General features: G+C 37.8%; 1 protein-coding gene and 1 long non-coding RNA gene across 2 annotated transcripts in view; one reads left to right on the top strand and one right to left on the bottom strand.

Annotated features, from left to right (window-relative positions):
• LOC134422783 (uncharacterized) overlaps nucleotides 1-6,723 on the bottom strand; it is a 28,080-nt gene extending 21,357 nt beyond the window's left edge. Inside the window, exons 1-3 of the long non-coding RNA XR_010028936.1 lie at nucleotides 6,564-6,723; nucleotides 4,563-4,672; nucleotides 277-425 (exon numbers count right to left, since the gene is read on the bottom strand). This is a non-coding gene — a long non-coding RNA (uncharacterized LOC134422783). The remainder of the gene's footprint in view (nucleotides 1-276; nucleotides 426-4,562; nucleotides 4,673-6,563) is intronic.
• CDC7 (cell division cycle 7) lies at nucleotides 304-15,549 on the top strand. Its single transcript, XM_063165161.1, has 11 exons — nucleotides 304-450; nucleotides 2,451-2,537; nucleotides 4,277-4,412; nucleotides 5,043-5,136; nucleotides 5,238-5,380; nucleotides 7,035-7,284; nucleotides 7,830-7,925; nucleotides 8,975-9,153; nucleotides 10,353-10,435; nucleotides 13,266-13,415; nucleotides 14,389-15,549. The coding sequence occupies exons 1-11, from the start codon at nucleotides 357-359 to the stop codon at nucleotides 14,763-14,765; spliced, it is 1,689 nt and encodes a 562-aa protein (XP_063021231.1). The 5' UTR covers nucleotides 304-356; the 3' UTR covers nucleotides 14,766-15,549.
• The last annotated feature ends 4,468 nt before the right edge of the window (nucleotides 15,550-20,017 follow it).

Genomic DNA, 20,017 nt, shown 5'->3' with positions numbered 1-20,017 from the left:
GTGCATCCATTCCTTGCCTTTCAAAGCAAACTTTAGGGCAAAGACAGTGCTTTAATGTGAATGAGGAAACATGAGAGATGAAAATCAGTTGTATTTAAGCTTATCCTGCTTTAAGTCTTCCTTCCCTTCCCCTCCCCCTTCTATCCTCGTTGCTTTACTGGTTTACTGTTTCACTGGGATGGTGGGTGGCACTTTGTTTTAGGTAGCACAGAGGAACTCCCCAGACTCCCTAAATCTCATCTCAGGAACTGAGTGCAGGGCTAGAAAGTGTCTTACCAGATATGCTTGCTCCCCCAGGTGTCCAGAAGTGGCCCTCGGAGTCTTGGATTTTTTTTTTAGTCGAGAGTTGTTTTGTGATGGAGGCGGTGTTGAAGTCTCCCTGTGATGAACAGCACCCTCAGCAGGCTGAAGACTTCCACGGGAATCTGGAGCAGAGCAGGAAGCCTTCAGGTATGTGCTGAAACAGGGACTGTGAACATTACATTTTGTTGCTGACGGGCTGCTTCATCACTTAGGGAAATTTCAGTATTGTTTATAAGCCTGTCTCTATATAATCCTTTTGTATAAAGAATTAATGAAATGTAAACATTTGAAGTGGCTTTTGATTTTTAAGGTTATTCCTGCTGTTTGTGTGTTACAAAACTTCAGCAACAGTAGTTTTTCTAAACCTACTATTAATATATTACAGAACATGTTAGTATAAGAGGATACCAGAATAAAAAAAGCCAGCCCTTGAGAATAAAACTGACCAGACAAGTGCACAAACCCAGTATTTTGCCCAGATTGATGCTGAACACTGCTGGTATTGCTTTGCAAATATGAGAAGAAATCCCTTTAAAATCTGAAATATTAGCTGGCTAATGTTATTGGTACCATTACCCTGATGGCACAGTGACTGTGTGCTCTCTGTACCCAGCTGAGGATTCAGGCCCCCAGAACAGAGCAAGTGATGTTTACACTGCTGTCCTTCAACAAGGACACTCGCTGACTTGTTCCAGCACTTCTCTCTTTCACCCAAACCAGCCCTGCTGAGCTCCTAAATGCTGTCAGTGCCTTGGGTGGGCACTGCAGCCTCTGCTACCCTGCTTGAAGTGGTCTGACAGCTTTAACTTTCTCCAGGGAGGAATCTCAATTCAGTGATGGACAAAATGGGGTATCTGGCAGGTTCTATAGCAGTTGTTGAGTTAGTTCTCCATGGTTGTTAGTATATACCTTAGGATTTTTTCATTCTTGAAATATTTCCCAAAATGTCTTAAAACAATTTGAAGAAGACAAGAGAACAACTTAAAGGGGGGGAAAAAACCAGAATGTAAATAGATAATTAAGTGAAGAAGCAGGTGTCACTTCTTAGAAGCATTTTTAGTATGTTAGTTTTTATAAAATCTTGAAATAAAAAAAAAAAAAAAAAATTGAAAGTTAACTAGGACTTGAATTACTGGCTGATTTATTGGTCTTTTAGAAGGAAGAAAGTGTTTTTTAGCCAGTTTTTGTTGTTGTTTAAAGTAAGCTACATAGAAGGCTAGGGATGCATGCTAATCCATTCTAGCATATCTATGATTTTTTAAAAAAATGTCTTATTGCTTCTGATTTACTGCTCTGGGGAAACACGATCCATTTTTACATATAGACTACATTACAATATATCTGTTTATGCTAAATTTAATTTGTTATTTATTTTTAGAATGAAAAATGTATACACATTTGATTGACTTTTCAAATACCAGTTTGTGCTTAGTTCTGTATACTGAGATATTCTTTACCCCTGCTTCACAGAAATTAGTCACAGCCTCTACTCAATTGATAGCTTCAAAAGAAGTGAATTCTTATGTGGGATATAGAAAAGGTTTGAACAACAGGGATTTGTAAACTGAATGTAAAATGACATGATTTTTATGAAATAATCCAGTACAGCATCCTTGTCGTGCCATCTAGCGATTGCATCATGAAGTGCAGCAGCTGAAATGCACAGCAAAGATGGGCTTTGGTGCCAGCTATTTTAAGTAACATTGGGAAAGATTGCATTACCAATCTTAAAAATATCTAAAAAATACTGCTTTTTCTGCATTTGTGATTTGTATCTGATGGATTTGCACCTCTGCTTACAGAAATTATTGTTAAAGATTTGCCTTTTGTCAAATTGCTGTTGCAAATTCCACGTAAACGTTTAGTGATGAGCTGTAGGTGTCCTACAAACCAGGCAGCTTTTGCCCTCTCAGAATCTGCTATATGTTATATAAGTAAAAAAAATTGTTTAAAGGCTGCAGCTTAGAAAGGAGTCTGATGAACAGCAATATCAAGTATCCACATGGTAGTGTCAAGAGGATAGGATCTTTCCTCTGTGTATGTGAATCCACAATCCTATGAAATGTAATTTGTGATCTCCAAAATAGATCAGATATTGAATCAAGTTCAATAAAATTTCTAACTTATTTTCCCCATTCTTCCCACAGCAGCAGTAAAAAAAGATATAGAAAAACTTTATGAAGCAGTGCCACAGCTTGTAAATGTGTTCAAAATAAAGGAAAAAATTGGAGAAGGTAAATGTTTCATTTTATCTTGCTTGGAGTTAAGATTTCTTTTGGCATTTCTGACTTAAAAAGTATAAATCTAAGATCCCAAATGGTCTCTGTAGGGATTCTTTCTGAGCACATAGGTGTATTAATTAGGAACACTTTCAAGCTATTTTCTTGAAAATCTGGTATATTAAAGCCTTTAAAAAAACAGCATTCCAATTTTGGTAATTAAAAACTTTTTAGGTAGATTCAAGTAAATAGTCTTAAAAATCCATTCATTCTTCTCCCTTACATGAGAAATCTACTTATGTGTAGCTGTGTTTTTGACATGCTTAATTCGTGTTCCTTAGGTTAGCTTTGTTTCCACTAAAATCTCTTGGGCAGAAGTGGATAAGGAAACTGAAAGATTGGAACTGCTTTACTTAAAAAATGAACAATTTTTATATTTTTGAAGACATACAGTATCAAATTTTAGAATGCTTGTGTTCACCTTGCCTTCACCAAAACAGTATTGCAAATACCTTAAATTGGTGTCAGCCATTACTATAATACATATAATAGATCCAGGTACTTCTCAGTGCGGGATTTCAGCACTTCTTTATGTCTAAGATGCCTAAGAGTTTTTATTTCAAAAACCACCAAGCTACTTAAAAACCCCCAGCTCCATTCCCCACAGGAATGTAAAATTAAAAAAAAAAAAATACTTTTACCTATCACAAAAGATTGTGTAATTAAACAAAATTTCTGGTTACGAATAATACTATGATTTTACTCTTGGGAACAAACAATGTTTTTTAAAAATACCATTTGCAGTACAACAGCATTATGAGAAAACAAGGTAACTTAAGATTCCACTGTGGAATCACTTTCATTTTAGTAGTTCTCACCACCAAAAATAATGTCTTAAATCAAATTTGGTAACCCTTGTTGCTGCAATCAATTCTGTTGGAAGTATGGGTCTCCAGGTTGTTTGGAATTTTTTTTATGCTGGCATGAAATATTTAGGTTTTGCTGGCATTTTGATGTATGCTTGCACTCAGACTGTTGAACCAGTATGATGCAAACACATTACTTAAAATGTAATCAAAAGTAATTTCGATTCTTTATTCATATGGAAGAACACTTCAACTTGTATGTTCAGATCTCTCAGATCATTAGGATAAATTAACCTCCTAAGAGTCTTATTAGGATATCCTTAAAATTAAATGGCTGGGTAAGCTTATCATAGAGGCTGAATACTCCCTTTCTCAAGCAAGGGATCTCACATTGCATGTGGTAAAATGCTCTGGGCAGATAAACAGTGCAGTGAGACATCATGTGGGAAGCCTTACTTTATAGATAAAGTACAGAATTAAGGAAAATGTAGCAATTTCAGAAGTGCTTTGAATAGCACTGGCAGTGCTTTCCAGATTAGCATTATATAGTCCTCTTACATTGTAGGGAGAGGAGGTAGATGTCAGATGAAAGTAAGCTACCTAAACAAGAAAGCAAATCAAAGATAGGAAATTTACATTCAAAGAGCACTGTGTCCCAGGCAAGTTAGACAGTGTTATATTTGCATTTTTACTGACATAAAAAACTTGTATACAAGATCAGTATATTCAGTAGTAGAAAAAAGGAACTGGATTTTTCTCTCCTAGAATCTGCTTTTGATGTAGTATCAAGTGTACTGCAGGATTGTGAACAGTCAGATCATTTCTGTAAACATCTGCATTGACCTAATTAAGAATTTTGAAGACTGTGTTTTTCTCCTTTGTTTACAGGTACTTTTAGTTCTGTTTACTTGGCCACAGCACAGCTACAAACAGGATATGAGGAAAAAATGGCTCTAAAACACTTGATTCCAACCAGCCACCCTCTGCGAATAGCTGCTGAACTTCAGTGCCTCACAGTGGCAGGGTACATAAACTAAAAAATTATGATTTTCATAACAGCTGAACGTTGTCTCACTGTTCTGTATTTAAGTTTTGGCACTTCTCTTGATTTGTATTTAAACACACACAAATATATTCTTTTTCTTGAGAGCAAATAACAAAAGGAGTGTCTTACCTGTAATGGATGCCCTTTGCTGCTGGTCTCAGTTTTGAGGGGTGCTCTATTTACCAGCTGAGAAATTCCATTATATATCTTTGTGGTAACAAAGTCCCAGTTCTGAAATGCTTGGAAAAAAGAATCACTTCATTAGAAATGTGGTTTTAGGAATGGATATTAGTTGGTGGAGGGTGCTGAATAGCACTTTCTTAAAGTAGTAGGATCATGAAAGTTTGGGCCTATATTAATTACAGTGGTAACTACAAACTACAGCCCCACAGATAATCTGTAGAGTTCTATTCCAAACTGGAGAATAGAGCATAAAATGGAGCATAGCTGTGAACAGCAAGAGCACAAGTGCTGACTGCTGATAAGACTGCTGTCAAAATATAAATTAGGATTAAAAGAAAGCTAGACTGAAGTTTTTATTTTGAAAAAATAAAGAAAAATAAATATCCATCCTCTGTTCTTTGTTCAGTAATACTGCTTTTCTTCTAGGGGACAAGATAATGTTATGGGAGTTAAATACTGCTTTAGGAAAAACGATCACGTTGTTATTGTTATGCCATATCTGGAGCACGAGTCCTTCTTGGTGAGTCTCAGACTTGTGATACGTAGTAAAACATTTAATTAAAAGCAGATGCATAATTATTCTATAATTCTATAAATTACAGTATCCAAATATTCTTTCAGGACATTTTGAATTCCCTTTCCTTTGAAGAAGTGAGGGAATACATGTTTAATCTGTTTAAAGCATTGAGGCGCATCCATCACTTCGGCATTGTTCACCGTGATGTCAAGCCCAGCAACTTCCTCTACAACAGGCAGCTGAAAAAGTGAGTCTGGCCATGCTGTGATCTCATCTGGGGATGTGTGCCTTGGCAGAACAAAGTCAATTACAGTTTTTAAGCTTCTTTCCTTCCAGCTCCATAACATGTGCTTAAATAATAAAGCTGAAAACGTGGGGTTTTATTTGTAAAATTTTTCTTTCACTGTTAAGGGACTTGAAAAGGGAAGGATTTTTTTTACTGAAGGTAGTATCTGCTTCATAGAGTGACAAAGACCTGATAAAATGAAGATTTTATTACTGAGTAAAAGTACTACATTTTCAAATAAGAATGAGAAGAATAAAATATGGGGTCTTTTTAAAATAAGAAAGTCAGTTGTAACTTGTTGTACAAAGAATGATCCTTGTACATTTTTAATAGTGGATAGAGTAAAACTAATACAGGCAAGATAGCTGGCTATGGGCTGTTTTCACCTTACCTTGAATTAATGTTTATAACTAGTAGAGTTGGCTCTTTTGCCTACAAGTTACAAAATTCAGATTGTAAAAAGTGAGGTACTGCTTCTTTGTGAAGAGCTGAAGTAGACAGAGTGCTACAGTGCTAGCAGTCCTATAGCTGTATTTGTTAGCATAGTGCTTGCAAAGTTAAGACACTGAGGTATTGGAGTGTGTCCAAAACAAAGCACTGTAGCAGGATGCACATCCCCAATGTGGAAGTGATAGGAAACAGCCTCAAGTTGCATCAGGGAAGGTTTAGATTAAATATTAGAAAAAAGTTTATCAAGCATTGGAATGGGCTGTGCAGGGAAGTGGTTGAGTCACCATCTCTGGAGGAATTTAAAAGACCTGTAGATCCAGCACTTAGGGACATGCCTTTGTGGGCCTTGTCAGAGCAGGGTTAACAGTTGGACTTGATTTTAAAGGTCTTTTCCAGCGTAAATGTTTCTGTGATTCTATGCAGTGAAAGTTTGTAGGAGAGATTTGATTGCATTTTGCCAAACCACAAGCTTAAAAGTTTGAGAAATACTGTTTTGAATTTTTTAATCTGTCAAAATGAACGTGTACTGTCATTTTGCTCTTCCTGCATTTTTTTGAGCTTTAATCTCTACTTTGTGTTTAGAGGCGTGGAGTTGAGTTTGAGACCTGGGGACAGATGGATTGTCTCTGTACTGGTTGTAGCAAAAATAATCCTTTTAGAGACAGATCTGAAGTGTGAACTAATGTAGCCTTACCTGTTTGAAGACTAAAGTAAATTCCAGTAGTATTTGCCAGAACTCTGTCAAAACTTTAGGCACTGTTGGTCTGGTTTGTCTTCACTGCTGCCTTTGTCCTGCGCCTGTGGGAATCCTGCACGAGTTGAGTCACTTGTACATGACTGCTGGCTGAAGGTTCAGGGCTGTAGGATTAGAAAAACTTCAGAAAGGAGTTGCTGAAAATATTTTTTTAACACCTTTGGAGGAAGGATGCACTTGATAAGATTTTGGGACAAGAAACAATGAACAGTGGTGTGGGGTGAAAACATTGAGGAGATAGGTAAGATGGGTCAGTAGGAGGAGAAGGAAGAAAATAGGACTGTGATGCTGGCAAGAGTACAGATAAGCAACACTGAATGAAGTGTGAAAGAAAGATAAATAAGTAATGAATAGTAAATTGAATGACTAATAGATACTTTGTGACTCCTGATTCTGAATTTGTCTTTTCAGGTATGCCTTGGTAGATTTTGGCTTGGCACAAGGAACCCCTGATACGAAAATTGAGCTTCTTAAAACTGCCCACTCTGAAGACCAGCAGGGAAGTTGCTTGCAAATGAATCCCATTGTAACCTTGGAAAATGGGGTTTCTGTCAGTGTCACAGCACCCAAACAGATAGCTCAACAGTCAGCCTCAAAAGCAGCTGACAGAAGGTCCAGCTCACTTTCAAAAGTACAGATGAAACAAGGAAGAGGAGGAAAGGTTCTCCATCTCTTTCCTTAATGCTGTTGTCTATGTTTAATGTGTTCCTTCATCCAACAGGGGGAGATGCAGTACTTGCACAGAAGCTGAGCCTGCACAGCAGCACGGTGTTCATATCTAAGGAGCCACTTGTACATAACTACTGGCTTCATCATTATCTGTTAGATGTAATACAGGGCTGAAGGCTGTATAAACCCTAACATGAGTTACTATTTAGACAGCCTTAAATCCTTTTTTAGAGACATGGATGGGGAAACTCCTCCCCAAGCCAATAATCATTCACCTATGTTTAGTTACTAGTTGCATAACAAGTGCAATACAGACTACACTTGGATTGTCTTGGGGCACTTCAGAAGTGTGATTGGTTTTGTAAACATGTTTGCTGTTCTGTCTAGACCATGCTTCTTCATCCACAGTAACCTGATGCCTGAAAATTACTTCAATGCAGCTGGTTTAGTTTTGTGACACTCCACACGTTTTTTGAACTGTCAGTACCCAGATGCCTGTGAAACAGGATCCTGACTGTCCTTTTTGCTGGTCTGTAGGAGGACTCTGTGCACCATTCTGTCCAGCGCTCTGTCTTCGGAGAGAGGAATTTCAATGTCTACAGCTCCACATACCAGGAGAACTCAAGCACAAAAGTAAGAAGTATTGACTCATCAGTAGGATCAATCTGCTGCATATTTGAAAAAGTATAGAACTGGTTGTTCTGTAAGACAGAGCACTGCTCCAGAATGCTGTGGAACTAAAAGGTTTTGAGCAGACTATTAAACGTGTCTTTCCTGAAAGGCTCAAACAACTTTTCATTTCTGTTTGAGTCCCTTTTGAAGCTCCTAAACAAGGAGTTCTGTAGCTGTCTCCCTAGCTGATCTTGTTTGGATGCTAAGTTAATATTTTTTCCTATACATCTATCTGTGCAGCTAATCACAGAATCACAAAATAAAGTGAGTTGGAAGGGACCCATAAGGATCATCGAGTCCAACTCCTGGCCCTGCACAGGATACCCCCAGAATCCCACCCTGTGCCTGAGTGCATTGTCCAAACACTTCTGGAGCTCTGGCAGGCTGCTGCTGTGACCCCTGCCCTGGGGAGCCTGCTCCTGAGCTAAACTACTTCCTACTTACCTTGGGAAATTAAAAAAAATATATATTTTGCAGTTGAAGCTGAGGATAAAACTTATAACTAATTTTTTTTTTAATTAGTATTTAATATGACAAGGGGCAAACCCCAACTAATTCGAGGGTTTGGTTTATGGTATTTTATTGTAGAACTAGAGTTAATGTCAGTGTGTTGGTGTGTCATTTCATATTCTTTTTTTCTTATTCTCATATTGAGAAAAAATCTTGAAACACTATAATAACTTGAAAAATATTTGTCTTGTAGCTTCAGAATATCTAATATATATTGGTTTTTTTATAAACACTGAAAATGTCTTCTGCAGGGGAGGAAGTCAGGCTATCTAGAAAGTTCCAGCGTCTGTTTTACTGGTAAAAACCAGTAGTTTTTACCAGTAGTTTTACTGTTTTTTTACCAGTAGTTTGGTACTGTTAGAGAGATTTGCTGTCTGTTCTAAAACTCTTCATGTTCATCAGCACCTGTTAAGTTAGTATTTTAGGACCTGTCCTATCTATATGTAAAAGGAAACTTCTTAAATATCTATGTCACCTCCTCTAAAATATCTCCATTGCAGCTCATAAAACAATCAAAGGTGATAGATGTTTCATCTAGGAAGCTGGTAACAAAGAAGAAGATTATTTCTACCAGAACTGTGAGCAGTGGGGCAGCCAGGAAAGCTGCCAGTGCTTGCCCTTTAAACCTGCCCTGTGACTGTTATGCAACAGACAGAGTCTGCAGTGTTTGCCTTTCAAGGTAATTTGCTTTGATAATGCTGTAAAATTGTCTACTCTGCTGTCAAGCAAAGTCAGAAACTTAGATTTACTAGACTGCTGATTTAGTAAGTGAAATATAGTATTTGATCTCTGCAGCCCTTAAAACACTGAGTATGCTCTTTTTAAACAAAAATAGTTGATGGAATTTGTGGATTAGTTCACTGCTGTCTGCAGCTAGAAAGATTCCCTGGTAATTATTTTCTTGCTGTTGTGCTTATTTATTCACCTACATGTGTTGTAGAAAATCCCTTGAGTTAATTACAACACTTAGAAAAGTGTTCTAAATTCTGTCATTTAGTAGTTATCTAATAGGCCTGAATTATAGCAACAGTCAGAAATCATGAAATGTAGAATAAAAAGGAAGCATGACTGTTTTGCATTTGTTCATCTAAAAAAGTAAGAGGATCACAGAATGGTTTGGGTTGGAAGGAGGAACCTTAAAGGTCATCTTTTTCCAAGCCCTCTGCCATGGGCAGGGGCAGCTCCCACTGGAGCAGGCAGCTCCCAGCCGCATCCTACCCGGCCTTGAGCCCTGCCAGGGATGGGCACCCAGCTGCTCTGGGCAGCCTGCTCCAGTGCCTCATGCTGGAGAGTCTCAGCAGCTGAGTTCAACTCCATCTCTCTGCAGGTATTTTGGTTATGATCTACTGTTGTCTTTTATCACACATGATCTTTTAAATAATTATAACCTTGGACCTTTTAGTTAATCTAACAAAAAGTAAATTCCTGGCAACACTCAGAAGAACCCTTAGGTTGCTCTGTACTAACACAAAGTCATAGCATCCACATTCAAGAATCTCATATGGTTTTTGCCTTGGGTTAATTAGCCTCAGCTTCAAAGTTTCCCATGAAAACAAGCCTTTAACAAAGATGGCACTTCTCTTAGATGAGTTTAAGAAAAGGTCATTGTGAATTAAGTATGCAATAAGTATTTCTCTGGTATTACCTTATGTTAGATAATACAATTAAAATATAATACATAATTATTATAGGCTATATAGGTGTATCTTAGGATTTCATGCTAGATAAGATGCTTGAAACCTCTGTAAAACTTGAATAAAGCACAGTTAGGTTGTTTACACATCTTAGACAAGTATATTCTAAAAATTATGGTAAGTATTATTAGATTTAGAACTTACCAACTTTTACATTCTAAATATATTTGTCTCTTATTGCAAGGCGTCAGCAAGTGGCTCCCAGGGCAGGAACACCTGGATTCAGAGCACCAGAAGTATTAACAAAGTGCCCCACTCAGACCACAGGTACTGCCCAACAGACTCAAACAAATGGCTTTCTTCACTTGTTCATCCTTCTCATTTATGCATATTTTGTTGTCTTTTTTAAGGGAGGATTTTTTAACTTGTGAAATTCATTTTTCATCCCTTGTAATGCTTTTCAAGTCTTTCCTGATTTTAATTAAAAGTTTATTATTCAGAGGAAGAACAATTCAGGAATATTTTTCCTGAATTTGAAACTTGAATATCTTTATTAATTTGAGAGGTAGTGGCATGCACAGGAGTTTAATGCAATATATTTTAAAAGAAAAAAGATTTTTTTTGAAGTTTCTTGGCCTATTTGTTCAAGAAAAATCTTGAATAAATCTTGGGGAGAGGGAACATTGCTTAGCCTTTTCTAGGCAAGATGTAACTTATGCTGCCATCGCAGGCATAATTAATGTTGTAATTGCAAATGTGTTCTAGAAAGCATTATTTAATGACTTTTTATAATAGTTTTACTTTTTGCTAGTGGTTTAAGTAGATGGTGTATAATTGTCATAATGTTTTTGAACTTAAATTTTCATTTCTCTGTGTTAAAATTTTGTGAATAAGATTCAGTGGTTTGGGTAAATATTGGGGCAGGGCAGAGGGATGGTTAATGCATTACCTGGTGCAAGCAAGGTGGGAGAGGTTGTGCCTACCTGCAGGATGGAGTACCAATAGAAGCAAAGTTACCCATTAAATATTTGCTGTATGGCCAGGAGTTCTAACTTACAAAAAAAAATACAAATATCTCTAAAAACTCCATTTAAGATATAAGGGTTTAGCCATTTTTTTCTGAATAGCTTTTGAGAAAGCTGTCAGTTTTCAGTAAAGTATGTAAGCACACTCAAAATAGAATTATCAATATATTTGATCAGCTTATGCCTAGGTAGCTTACTGCTGTTTGAAACAGCATCTGTACTGTGAGTATGACTGGGATTTCAAAGGTATGGCAGCTTGTTTGGAGTTCTTGTGCCTGTGCTGTAACAGCCAGCTTTATGGGCTAGCAGCCATCCAGAAATCTAGGACAAGTTTAGACAATCTCTGAGCCTGTGAGGCAGAAAGAAGACGTACCTAGGAAATGTTGGACTCTTGCTGGTGTTAAGCACACTCTCAGATGGTTCTCTGTGTTCTAGGGTAATGAGATTACAAAAAGGAGGGGCAAATCTAGACACCCTTGGGTGTGGCACAGACATCCCTGGACTGAGTCAGTAGTGCTGAGCTCCTGCAGTACATCAATAAAGCCCTTAACTTAAACTGGGTACATTAATTCTAATTTTTATGATACCATGTTTTATTTGAACTAGCAAGGATTACTGTCCACTTTTCATTTGGGGCTGCTGGAGTCACCTTCTTGTACTCCTGCCAGTGTCACTCCTGGTTTTGGCCTCTGTGCTGACACCAAATTACTGGCTGAATCCAGCTGACTCTACCCAGAGCTACTACAGCACATCTGACCCAGGTTCACAGTGCTGGGAGTACAGCCCAAACTTCCAAGCTGAGGCTACACAGGTCCAGTTCCACTTTCCCTTGGTTTGTCCCTTGCTCCCCTTTCCTCACTAGCTGGGTAACACTAGACAGTAGCATGGGGAGGAATCATGATTTTCATGTCATTCCACAAGATCTTGCACTCTGCTGATGATCACAGCTCTACTACAATTGTGGGGCCAGGATTTACTGCCCACTCAAACGGATAAAGTCTTATAATTTCAGCAAGAGTTACACAATTAAACCTTCTCAAAGGTTAAGACCTTGATTACTCCAGCTTACCCAACCACATCCTCAGGGGGATGCATGGCCTCTCAAACAGACAGTATTACTGTATCACTGTTGGAAAGATGATACTAAAACATTTTACAGGAACAGTGCAGAAGGCTGAAAACCTTTCCACTGTAAATTGTGCCAAATTATTAACTTGGATTTTTTTTTAATAAAAGATATAAAATCTGGTTTTGCAACTAAAGTCAACCCAATACCTTTTTTCCAAATCAAAGTCCTGTGCTGAGTGTTTCTAATTAGAACATCCAAATTAATTACTGCCTATTTTGCTGCTTACTTTTTTCACCAGGACTAGGATGAATATGCCTCTATTTCTCAACTGTTAATTTTTCTCTTTGGAGTTTGAGATCCTTCAGACTCTATCCTTCACTTTCCTTGCCATCTCTTAAAATGTGCACCTTAGTGAGCCAAAAAATTATGGCAGACAGGTATTCTTGTAACTTCCAGCACTGAAGTTTCCATCAGGCTTTGGCCTCTATCCCCAGAGTACTCTCTGTAGTCTTCATAACACAATGAAACTGATGAATAACTTTGAACTATTACGGTTTTTAAAGTGCCTATCTTGTCAAGTGAGTTCATATTAGAGAAGAATAAATTTCATAATAAGATCAATTTCTTAATGCTGCCTATGTGTGCCAGCCTCAATCCCCAAAAAATTTTCACAAACATTTTTTATTTGCGACTGTTATATAGGTTTTCTCCATAGAAAGTAAAGTTAAATATTTATCAAACCAGCCATTTCATTTGCCCCGTCTCATCTTCCCAGGTAAAACAACTTCAAACATTGTTTTGGTTCATTTTAAGTTTAGCAAGTTAATGGAATTACTCATATGAAAAATCTCCCTCTGCATTAAAGTAGGAAATTATTCTTCAATCTAATTACAGAAGTTTCCACTATTATCTCTGAAGTATTATCGGTGTGACCAAAGTCAAGAAGTACTTCAGAACATAACTTTTACTGATAGAAACGTTTCAGATCATAATTTATTTTTAAAGTTGAGATTTTGTTTGTGATGAAATTGTTAGTTATTAATAAATTTGCTTTCCTTTGCAGCAATAGACATGTGGTCTGCAGGAATCATATTCCTTTCTCTACTCAGTGGACGGTATCCATTTTTCAAAGCAAGTGATGATTTAACTGCTTTGGCACAAATCATGACAGTTCGTGGATCCAGAGAAACCATCCAGGCTGCTAGAACTTTTGGTATGCAAACCTTCATTTTGGGGGAAGGGGGGAAATGTTACTTAATACTGTGATTACAATCAATTATTTTTTTTGTGTAAGTAAATATATTTTTAGGTTTGAGAATAATTTTGGAAGTAAATAATGTGTTTTGAAGTGTATATTGAGAGACTTTTAAGACAGGTTTGTGTTTTTCTGTCTTTTAAAATGTGTGTATGGGGTACTACTATATGTCATAGTTTTCCCAGCCTGTCTACTGCCTTTCACTAAGTCAGGGCTACTTGAGGTGAAGTATGCCAACAAAATGTTTCCTACTGGCATTTGGTTAGAATTCTTGAGACAGTGTTTCTATTTCTATAAAATTTGGCCTGGAGGCTTAAGTCAATGTGACTTAAAATTTAGATGATGTAAACCTTCCTTTTCCCCCACCTCTTTCCCCAGAAGGCCTAGTAAAACAAACAAACAAACAAACAAGCTAAAAACCCAATACCCAACAGCTGGCCTGTTTAAAAAAGACAGAATCACCACAAAACACAAAACATCCAAATAACCATTCCCCTAATTGCTTGCAGGCTAAATGCTGCAGCATTGCTACCTGGATGTGTAACTGCCAGCATCAATTTTCATTCTCCATATAGAGATGTAGAAATCAGGGTATTTAATTGTCTTCAGTTCTGTTTAAATGACAGCGAAATGCAAAAAGTTGGTGTACAGGGTGGCTGACAACCTGTCACTACATAACTTGACATAACCCAGAGCTCTTTGTTCTGAGCAGAACTGAGATGATGACCCCTTCCTTCTGACTCTTAGGGGCTGCTTCTGTAGCAGCAGGGCTGGTGTGGAGACATGGGGGGCTGGATTTGGTTCTTTGATAGATTTGTTTTTCTTTCATGCTGGTTATAATTTGAGACATGAAGTTTCTCAGAAACAAAAGTTACAGTTGCATAGAAAGTATAATAAAATGTGGCTTCCTGTACAACCTTTTTTCCCCTAGGAAAATCAGTTGTGTGTACCCAAGTTGTCCCAACTCAAAACCTACGAACCCTCTGTGAAAAGCTGAGAGGAACAAATAGCAGCTGTAAGGGATCTCAGGGGGAAGGGCCCAGCAGGTCTGAAAACAACACAGCTCTGTCGGTTGCAGCAGAAAAATCCTGTGCTCCTGAGACACTTGGAAAACAAATTCAACACTTACAGAGTCTTCAGGAAGCTGATGGTGCTTTGGAAACGAAGGAAGCTGACATGAAAGGATGGGATCAGGTTCCTGATGAAGCCTATGACCTACTTGATAAGCTACTAGACTTAAACCCTGCAACAAGAATAACTGCAAAAGAGGCTTTGCTGCATCCTTTTTTTAAAGACATAAGGCTCTGAGAAGATAACTTACTTTGTTATTCCTTTCATATGTTTTGTAGAACTGAAATACTAAGGCAGTTTTACCTTGTTGCCTTCAACATTTACACTCACTGTAATAACATCACTCTGCTCTGAACTACTGAAATTTTGTCTTGTACAGTTAGACTCCGAATGTCAGTTTAAGAAATACTTGCAGATGCAAAAGTTACATAAACATCACTAACGTGCTCTTATCCTAGGACACTTCTGAGAGGTTATTGCTGTGCATACCTGTTCTCTAAGAAAGTTGACTTTGATCAAAACAACAAAGAAAAAAAGAGTTTCATAATTCTTGAGATATTCCCTTAAAATTTACAAGTTTGCCTTAAGGTACGACTGAAATAAGAAAGTGTTTGAGACTTTTTTCTCTACTTGCATATCTCTGCTTTGTTCCTGTTTGGTACATGGGGGACTGAAAATGGAACAAAGAGTATTCACTTTGTTCAGACTATTTTCAGAGAACAGTCTTACTTTGGGAGTGTTGCTAGAAGAAAGGCTAGGTGCTGGAGATTATATCATCAAAAGAAAAGCATAACTTTTAAAGTACATTTTTGTCCCTATCTGGTCTTTGCTACTTAGGAAATAGTAATAAATGCAGTTACTAATTTTGCATGTTTCCTCAGTGCCATAGGTAACTGTCAGTATTCCACAGCTGCTGCCTTCAAGGATATCGAGGGCCAGGCATAGGTTTTATTTCTGTTATAGAAACTGATTTCTTAAAAAATACCTGTTCAATAAATGATTTGGTTTTATAACTTCAGAAGCTTGTCTAGAGATGCTTCTATAAAACTCAGGTAAGGTTTTCCTGTGGGATGTTTCTGTTCAGGGAGTCTTCCACATTGGTTTCCTGCATAAATTCCTCAGTGATAGAAGCCACTTTGGATAGCTCAGGTGTGTATGGCTCCTCTTATAGCAGACCTATCCTAATTATATCAAGGAACTCTTAGCACAGAGTTAGCTGGCTATTTTCTGGTCCTAAGGAGGAAAATCCCACACCTTCAATGTACAAAGTCAGCTACATCACATTCAACAGAAGTTTCTCTAAACCCCTTGATGATTCTGGAGACTGAAACATAATACAGTGTTTTTCCATGTACATTTCTTGAGATGCTGATGGAGTTGCTGTAAGAGGTTCTTTTGATAACTCCTGTAAAAGCCTTCTCATATGAGCTGATGGTTATGATAGTGCAAAGATCCTGACCAGGACTGGGGCTGAAGAGACAAGATTTCATTATTTTCAAAATCTTGAATACATAGAAAATAATGGTAATGTTGCTCTGTTTCTGGCATCAGCTGTAAGGGGAAAAATATTTGCAGATGTCAGAATATTGATTGCAGAAAATCTTGAAACCCTCAAGACCCTGGGGCCCAGGTCTTGTAATTTTTGCTGTTTATATAATTTCAACACAGCACGTCACTGAGAAATTATTTATCTAAAGGAACTGTGGCCAAATTTGGCAAGCAATGCTGTCTGCCAGTGTCTGCAGATGTATTGTTTCCTCCTACATTCACTCGTGCTGGCTATGGGCTTATGAGAGCACCAGCTGACAACAAGCAAAAATATGTCAGCTATCTCTTGTGAGCTTTCAGGCTTTCCCTGCTAACAGCCTTCAGCAGCTCCTCCCCTCAGACCCACAGCAAGTAACCTCTGCATTCGTTTAAAAGCCAAAAAGGAAAAATCATTGCTAATGGTATTTTTACCAAAACACTAAGGGTAAATGAAACTTGTGAGGAACAGTTCTAAGCTATGTGTCTTCTCTAACAACCTGGAAAAACACATTTGTATTCCTTTTTCCAGTCAGCTATTTAAAATGTGGAGAATTCTTTTTTCAAGTGGAAGGATGAAGTAAAAAGAAAAGTGTGCTTGAACTAGCATATGCTACGGAAGTACTTTTTGCCACACTCTACAGAAGAAAGCCAGAAGCAAAATGTTAAATGCAATGGGCTCTTACAGGCAAAAAAAAAAAAAAAAAAAAAGAACCCACAAAAACCAAAAAATAAAAACATTAAGGAAAAGAGCAAGAAAACACTACAGCTGAGCAGTGGTTGCCACTGGATTTTCTGCTTCTCTCTGCTGTGTTTCTAAGAATCCCTAAAAACCATAGGTAAGAGCCAAGTCCTAAGATTCCTTTAAAGTTTAAACACATGATTTGAGATATTTATAAACTGAACATGAATCTTGTACCATGAGAGCTGCAATTAGAAAAAATTCTCCACAGAAATTACATTGCTTCAACAAATGTTCACTGGTTGTGAGGTCACAGCTGGGTGAGTGTTAAGTTCTAGATATCATCTATGACAAGGTTAGTAACTAATTGGGCAGAAACCAAAAATGGCAGCAAAAAGCTGCATGGGCTTGGAGAGATGAATAGAAACTGATAGCTAGAATTCTGAGAACAGAATGCTGGGAGCAAATCTAAACACATCTGTGTATTTAGCATAGGGAAGACTAGCTTATTCTCAGTACTAAGCCAGACTAGGTGAGGAAACTGACATGTTTATTATGTTCATCCTAGTTGAAAAGGGTAACAAATGCATATTAATATTTTATTTTCCTATCACCTTTCTGGCCACTACTAGTGAGCAAAATACAAAGAATGAAAAAAAAAACTTCAGAGCTTGCCTCATATTTGTTGGTGATGAAAAGGTATGTTCTGAATGAGGTGATATAAACAGTGCTTGCATTTAGCAGGGGACACCTGAATTTTTCTGCCTCATGAAGGCAGACCACACAAGGCAACTGGAGTAAAAGAAAAAACCTCAACAACCCAGTTTCCTCATTTGCTCAGTTTTACACCACATTTAAAAGCTTGGCTGTGTAGAGAAAATGACTAACCTTTCAAATCACTTAATAGAACAACAGCATTTTAAAGAAAATTAGTACTTTATGGCTTCATGAATTCCAAATCTATACTGAAACTATGCAAGTGGTAGGCTTAGAGCAAGGACAGTTCTCTTGAGACATTACTGAAGCAATGCTCTTCCTGCAGCATAATTGTAAACGTTCTTTGGTTGGGTGTTTCTAATATTTATTTTTTTTAGAGCACATAGTAAATTATTCTACTAATGTAGCCACAGCATGTTCACTTCAGAATTCTCTTGTAGCTTATCCAGAAAACAGAGCATGTCCCAGGTCAGTGGCAGTACATATGTGGTTCATACCCCTCTGCTGCTGTGTTCCTGGCTGGCCAGTTCAAGGGGTAGTAAATATTTAAATTGGCAGCCTGCACACAGTGGGTGGAAACTGGATAGTCCCTTTGATCATAGGCTTACAAAGGCCAGCATATAGAGTTTTGTTACTCTGGTAACACAAAAATTCTGGTACTGCTGAGCTGAGGGTCCAGTAAATTGGATATTTTGCATCAGCATAACCTAGATAACCAAGGGTTTTTAAATACGCCTCTCAATTCTGCCTCTCCATGACTCAACCCTTTCTACTTTCATGTCCACTGACTGCTAGAATTATCCCTATACAATGGTTTATTGTATCATGTTAAAAACTAACCACTCTATGCATTCCTGAGTATCCCCAGAGTATTGTTTATTCCATTTATGGAAGGACTGATATCTTCCTGTGGGGATACAGCAGGGAAGAGAGTGGTTTTGTTACATGTTACTTGGTTTCTTGCATAAAGTTGTTCCATAGTTTTCAGAAGAGTCATATTTTAATCTAAAACCTAATTAAACTTCTCTTTCAAAAATTCTAGTGCTTAAAGTGTTTTGCATAAGGTATTATTTTGCTCCATGTCTTTAATATGGCATAAACAAAGTAACTGTAACAAATAATGCATAATTAGTTTTGCTTCTTGATGTGATGAGATAGGGATGTAGCCCAACAACTGACATTTAAAAAAACCAGGATCTTAGGAGGAAAGGTTAAATGATTGATATAATGAATGCCACAGGTCATGTGTAGCAGCAGGCAGCTCATTGATAAAACCTCTCTTCTACTTCCCATTCCTGTTTTTTCTCACCATCTCCCCCCAAAAACTCTGTTCAGATGCACTCTGTTGCTGTAAGGCATTTGGCTTTAATCATTCTTTGCTGTTTTAAGTGTTACTGTGTGTTATGTGAAAAGTACCAATTATTTCCAAGTGCCCTGGGAGTCCTCTTGAGCCCTGCTCCTGTTTTTCTGTCTGTTTACTTGTTCCAAAGAGCTCAGTTTCCTTATCAAAGCCCCCTCCCACTTGAACTTGGTGGTAGAGGTAAGAAATTCTAAATTTCTCTGTAGCATTTCAGTTTTCTTGTCTGTAGTCTTCTCTTATCAGATCAAGGAATGCCAATTTCAAAGAGAACTGCTGAAATGTCTACTGTGTGAGTATACACTTGTCAGGAGGAAAGCACTGAGGGGAGACTGAGTAGTGTGGATCTCAAGAGGACACACAATGCTACAGCCAGGCTTTTTTCTTGTTCTATAAACAATTCAACATCTTTTTCTTCACCAGATTTATATTAATCTATAAAATGTTTTCAAACTGTCTTTCAAAACTCTGAGAAGTTACCCACCTCCTGAAGGCCAGCCCACTTTCATGGGCTATGTTAGCTGCTTGTGGGGCTCCTTCCACATCCCAGAAGTGAGGGGATTACAATGGCTCACTTACTGAAGCACGGAAAACACAGCATTATAGAGTATCCTGAGCTGCTAAGGACCTACCAGGACCATCAACCCCAACTCCTGACCCTCCCAAGAGTCACACCATGGGCCCGAGAGTGTTGTCCAAATGCTTCTTGAACTCAGACATATCGTGGATTTTTCTTTTAGTGCATTTAATGGATAATTTAATTTAATACTAAACTGTGGTATTTACAATGGACAACTGACCAGGACACAGAGTTGTCCTGCACACAGCTTACAGCCAAGCAGTTATTGCCTGCTGGGATCCTTCATAACTTGGCATATGTTTTCCATTGCAGATCTGCTTACAACTAGTTCTGGAACTCTGTAACTTGAGTCACGTTCATTGCAGTTGCTTAATGAAAAAACAGTGTGCAGTTTGAATTTATAGGTATTTACCCCAGCTGTCTTTGTAAAACTGACAGTATTCTGAAATATTCACTTAGAGGCAGCCCGTGCTGGGAGGAGAAGAAGGTCTGTTAATTACCTCTCGTTAGCTCAGCTTTTTGTTCACTAAAAATCAATGCTTTTATTAATTTGCTGCATTGTGACTTACATGTGGTAAATCCTCTATCACAACAGCAAAAAGAGGACGGTAAAATCTGTGGTAAGTTAC

Source organism: Melospiza melodia, chromosome 11, assembly GCF_035770615.1.
Source record: "Melospiza melodia melodia isolate bMelMel2 chromosome 11, bMelMel2.pri, whole genome shotgun sequence".
Taxonomy (NCBI): domain Eukaryota; kingdom Metazoa; phylum Chordata; class Aves; order Passeriformes; family Passerellidae; genus Melospiza; species Melospiza melodia.
Note: the sequence above shows the minus strand (reverse complement) of the source record. Positions and strands in the feature narration are given on the sequence as shown.

What these genes read in the sequence shown, in the direction of transcription:
- CDC7 (XM_063165161.1), top strand. Translation starts at nt 357, where the DNA reads ATGGAGGCGGTGTTGAAGTCTCCCTGTGATGAACAGCACCCTCAGCAG. An exon ending in AAAGGAAAAAATTGGAGAAG is followed by an intron (nt 2,538 to 4,276) that starts GTAAATGTTTCA and finishes CTTTGTTTACAG; the next exon opens with GTACTTTTAGTTCTGTTTAC. An exon ending in CCAGGCTGCTAGAACTTTTG is followed by an intron (nt 13,416 to 14,388) that starts GTATGCAAACCT and finishes TTTTTCCCCTAG; the next exon opens with GAAAATCAGTTGTGTGTACC.